At 44.9% G+C, this 5263-nt stretch overlaps 1 protein-coding gene across 1 annotated transcript; it reads left to right on the top strand.

Annotated features, from left to right (window-relative positions):
- The first annotated feature begins 203 nt into the window (after positions 1-203).
- On the top strand, positions 204-4964 carry LOC129341177 (nuclear cap-binding protein subunit 2-like). The gene is made up of 4 exons (XM_054996203.1): positions 204-319; positions 973-1154; positions 2148-2286; positions 4374-4964. Exons 1-4 carry the CDS (start codon positions 233-235, stop codon positions 4470-4472), a joined length of 507 nt encoding a protein of 168 aa, XP_054852178.1. The 5' UTR covers positions 204-232; the 3' UTR covers positions 4473-4964.
- Positions 4965-5263: the final 299 nt, after the last annotated feature.

Below are 5263 nucleotides of genomic sequence, written 5' to 3'. Positions count from 1 at the left end.
GCAATTGTTGAGAGTTACAATCTCCACATTTCTTGAGGCAAGGCAACCCGCCCTCGCGCTGAAAGCGGCTTGCTGATTGGCTTTTTCTGGGCCTTGTGGGCGATGTCATTCGACCTATTAGCTAGGAGGACTATTGTGAGTGATAGGAGCTGGAACCACTGATCTGAGCATCACTGCAGGAAGACGGTTGAGAATCAGTCGAAGGTAGGGAAGTTATTAATGTTCGCTCAAAATGGCGGGGATCCTGGATACGACGTTGAAGGGGCTCAACAGTGACTCATACTGTGAGATCGGCGAGTACTGGGAACCACGCCTTAAGGTAAGAAAGGGTGTGTCTAGAAGGGGATTATTCATAATATGGCAGAATAATATTAGTTCAGATTCTTACTTTGTAGGTGTGGATTTGAGGACATATTTGAAATTCTCTTATGCCCATTTATTTTAGGAGCTGGTGTTGTAGCCCTGCTGCTGGTTTGAATACTTTAAATTTGGGGGTGGTTAGGCAGCTGAGATTTTCTCTAATGCATTTAATCTGGGATGATTGGGATATTTTATTTTACTAGCAAGGCGTCTTTGAACCGGTTTATGTCCTACCTCTTGATGTGCTAAGCCAAACTCCTGGAATGAGGCCACAGATCTGAGTGTCAGAAAAGGTCTCAGGAATTGTCCTAATCTTATGGAGGTGCTGGGAATATACCTTTAATTCTCTTTTGCCGACATTAGTCCGGTGGTATTAAAAGAGTAATGCTATGGTCGCCTATGCTTTGCGGCAAATGACCCCTCTGCGCGCTTATTGCTTGCTAATCCTAACCTTTACCTGCAGTTCTGTCTTATTTGGGTAGCCTGTATGTGCTTGTGTATGAGCCATATTACTTCTGCCTTTTCTACAGTGCATAATGCTTTTTGTGCTAAAAGATGCTGGAAATGGAATGCATGTGATGCTGTCCACCTCCCCACTCCGTCCTTTCCCAGGGCAGCCGGTATCTGCAGGAAAAGGCTCTGAGGAACTCTACCACACTGTATGTGGGCAATCTGTCTTTCTACACTACAGAGGAGCAAATCCATGAGCTCTTTTCCAAGTGTGGAGATGTCAAGCGCATCGTCATGGGCCTTGACAAGGTGAAGAAAACCCCTTGTGGATTCTGCTTTGTGGAGTATCCTTGGCCTTTTGATTTGATTACGTATGTACTTTTTTAAAAGCCTTCCTTTTCATCCAAAAATTTTTTTTGGAAGTTGTTAGTTACAGTTAAAATTCTGTTTTGTTTGTTGTGGTCAGAAGGTCTGGCTTTATTTGTTCCTTTGTTATATAATGGCTTCACTGTGAGATCAGCAGCCTTGTGGTTCTCTGGCTGGGCTGAAGTAATGATTTATTAATTGTGAATTTAGCTACTGATTCTATGTGCATCCCTTCTGCATAATTGGTGACTTGGGTGGGTTAGTAGTTTCTTACTAACCAGGCTGAAAGACTTGCTTATCTGCTCAAATACTGCTTTCTCTGGTAGCCCCCACCTTGTGGAATGGCCTGCTTAAGGAGGTCAGGAAAGCTTCCACTGTCATGGCTTTCCTCAAATTGTGCAAGACTGAATTATTCAGGAGGGTTTTCTACTCAGATTATAGGGCTGTGTCATAAGAAATAGCTCGAAGAGATACCTTCGTAAGACTAGGCTATTGAGTACTGTATGCTGATGTAGATACGTTTCTACTGGGTAGTTCAAGGTTGCTAAAGTTACCATGTTAATTACTTACATTTTCATTGAGACAGGTTTCATCTATATGTTTGGTTTTGTTTGCTTTTAAATTTGCGGCTACCATACCGTGTCTGTTTTCATTGAATATCCTAACCATTAATCATATTGTATTTTTGTTCTGTGAATATCCTAGCTGTTAATTATATTGTATTCACTTGCAGTAATCCACCTTGGCTCTCAGTGAGAAAGACAGCCTATAAAAAAATAATAGAGAAATAGCATTGTATACCATTAGTGTTTTCTGGATGATGCTAATAAATTATGAACCAATTGACTTTTCAATGGGAGATGGATGCTTTGGGAACCTCTAGCTCTCCTGCTTTCTTCTCTTTGGCTTGGGCCAGCCAATATCATCCTTTCAAATGGTCCCATGAGTCTTTCCTTATAGTAACATTCCAGATACTACACAAGAGCAGAAGCTGAACATTCTATGCGGTTCATCAATGGAACCCGGCTGGACGACCGCATAATCCGAACAGACTGGGATACTGGGTTCAAGGAAGGACGGCAGTACGGTCGTGGAAGGTCAGGTGGCCAGGTAAGGAACACAAGGGTTGTGGGGTACTTGCAGTTTTTGGACAACATGGGTTGAAGCTCATTAGAGCTGGCTTGACTGATCCAAGTAATGCTTGTAATGGTTGGGGAATCTAGCAAATATTGGTCTGGGTTGATTCTGATTTTTATCTGGAATGTGCTCTGCCCTAAGTTCTCAGGATGGGGCTGGCTATTAAGGTATGCCAATAAATGTCTGTCTAGTGCAACGTGTCCAATAACTTGTCAAAATGCTATTTTCAGAATTGCTAAAACCAGTGTTGTAAGCTGCACCAGAAGCAAGAGTTGTGAAATTGCATGGTTCTCCCAGGCCAAAAATCTAAGCCTGTCCTCTGAAGGAGGAGGTTTGGGGAGGTTTGAGTTCTATATAAGATTGTCAACAGTCTGGAAAAGAAGTCCTGTTCCTTTAATAGAAGATTAATGGGACTAGGTGATGGGACTTACCTGCGTGCCATGAAAAGCTTCAGCTGCCCATTTCCACAAATTAATTAAAAGAACAAACCACTTTTTTAAGGGTTTATAATATATTTTATTTGAAAAATAAATAATAAGAAAAACATAGTGATAACCAGGGGTCATTTTGTAGAAAAAGTTGCAGGAACTCATTAGCATAACTCATTAGCATATGCCACACCCCTTGATTGGGCCGAAATGGCCGGGATTTGGCTGCTGCCAGACGGGGGAGTGTTCCCCCACCTGGCAGTGGCCCGATCAGGGCCCTTTTGGCCCCAATCCAGGCCGAAACAGGCTCAAAATGGCTCATAAATGGCCAATTTAGGCACGGATTGGGCCCCAAACAGCCCAGATCGGGTCAGTGCTGGGCAGGGGAGGGGTCCCCTGCCAGTCACTGACTCAATCCTGGCGGTTTTTGTCCTGATCCCGGCCGAAACGGGCCCTAAACAGCCAAAAATGGCCATTTGGGCCCGGATTAGGGCCGAAACAGCCAGAACCAGGTCAGTACTAGACAGGGTAGGGTTCCCCCATCCGGCACCAACTCGATCCTGGATGTTCTGGCCCCGATCCCAGCGGGATTTTGTGCCCATTTCGGCCTGGATCGGGGCTGAAATAGCTGGGATTGGGTTGGTGCTGGGAGGGGGAGGCTTCCCCTGCCCGGCACCGACCCAATCCTGGCCATTTCAGCCACAATCCCAGCAGAAATGCCACATGGCCAAAAGTGGCCATTTTAGGCCTTTCGGGCTCAGATCCGGGCTGAAACGGCCCGGATCGGATTGGAGCTGGGCAGGGGAACCCTCCTTTGCCTAGCACTGACCCGGTCCGGGCTGTTTTGGCCCTAATCCGGGCCAAAAATGGCCCTTTTGGCCCCGGATTGAGGCTGAAACAACCGGGGCTGGGTTGTTGCTGGGCGGGGGAGGCTTCTGCCGCCCGGCACCGACCCAATCATGGCCGTTTCGGCCCTGAAATGGGCCAAAAATGGCCATTTCGGGGCCATTTCGGCCTGGATCAGGGCTGAAATGGCCAGGACTGGGGGGGAGGCTTCCCCCACCCGGCACTGGGCCGAAACAGGCCTAAAATGGCCCCAATTGAGGCCTAAACATCCCAAAGTCAAGTGGGTGGAGCCAACCAGCCATCCATAATTTACATAATCAGTTATGTTTCTTATTATAATATCATAGTAGGCATTTATTGGTGATGTCAGTGGCGAAGTTGGCGGACTTAATCTATTTCTACATTGAAACCATATTCTTAACAGTCCATCCCTCAAATTATGGGTGTTATCTTACCTTTGAATAGTTTTTAATGATTTCTTGATCCATACATGATTTTGGAGTCCTCCTTTACTGTCAGTTATCTCCAGTTTTATATTTCTTCTGTTTTATTCAATTTTCCCTATCTTTGCAGATCTTCGGTAATGCTTTTCTACAAGTTGTTGGCAATCCTTATTCTAAAGCAAAACCTAATTATGATGTGACAGATCTATTGTTAAAAATTCCAGATCATCATCCATATAAATTACTGGTACCTTTGGTGTAGTGAAAAAAAATCTCAGATATCCACTTAAAACGATAGTTCCAGGTATGTACCCATGCCTTGTCTTGTTTTTTTCCTCTGCAGGTTCGGGATGAATACCGGACAGACTACGATGTAGGAAGAGGTGGCTTTGGTAAGATTGTTCAGATGCAGAAGTCAAATCAACAGACAGCGATCTACTAGCAGCGGATTGCGGTCAAGAGTAGGTGTAGAGGAAGACAGGATTCTCCCAGGACTGTTGGGTGTGTGTTGCTAATTATGGCAGAACTATCCCTGGACTCATAGAGAGAGAGAAGGTGATGGTTTAACGGCATTTTTGGCAACCTGCAATTCTAGCTACCCTTTGAGGACTCTGGCTAATATGGGTAAGTTCTCCCAGGGTTATATGCTCGTTCTGCAATACCTGAGACATATGGCCAAGGAATCCAAGTGCTGTCAGAATCTCTGGCCTAGCTGGATTAGGGCAGAAGATATAGTGGTCTATGGAATTTGAATGGCTGTTTACTCTCTTTGCTTCTCCTGAGTAGTAACTTTAGTGCCATAGTTTGTCTTTGTCTTGAATCCTTTTTTTAAAAAATCCTTTAAAATATGTAAATAAAGTGCACATCCTGTAACTTCTGCTGTAGCCTGTGATGATATGGTGGGTAAAGAGAATAAAGAATGCTAGTTCTCTCACCCAAGCTAGTTGTGATCTGTGCAAGGACTTCTGGTTCAGGCCGTTTCTCCTGCCTGTAGGTATTTATTTCATGGGGCAAGAGGAATTGGCAAACTAGGGGCTGACTTTTTCTTTTATCCTCTGTTGGTCCTCAAGGAGTCTCCAGCAGGATCCTGAAATACTCCTGGTAGGCTTTCAGGACCAAGTTCTCACTCTGCAGGACTGTCTCCATGGCAATAACATGCAGGGCTGTGCACCAAGCTAGCTCCTGTTTGGGCCAGACTAGATGTAATGGTGTCCTTGTGACAGCTACGAGGAT

Source organism: Eublepharis macularius, chromosome 13 (genome assembly GCF_028583425.1).
Source record: "Eublepharis macularius isolate TG4126 chromosome 13, MPM_Emac_v1.0, whole genome shotgun sequence".
In the NCBI taxonomy this organism is placed as follows: Eukaryota; Metazoa; Chordata; class Lepidosauria; order Squamata; family Eublepharidae; genus Eublepharis; species Eublepharis macularius.
This window is presented reverse-complemented; position numbering and strand designations above follow the sequence as displayed.

Coding starts and splice junctions, on each gene's coding strand:
- LOC129341177 (XM_054996203.1), top strand. CDS start 233: ATGGCGGGGATCCTGGATACGACGTTGAAGGGGCTCAACAGTGACTCA. Junction 320..972: donor ACTGGGAACCACGCCTTAAG/GTAAGAAAGGGT, acceptor GTCCTTTCCCAG/GGCAGCCGGTATCTGCAGGA. Junction 2,287..4,373: donor GTGGAAGGTCAGGTGGCCAG/GTAAGGAACACA, acceptor TTTCCTCTGCAG/GTTCGGGATGAATACCGGAC.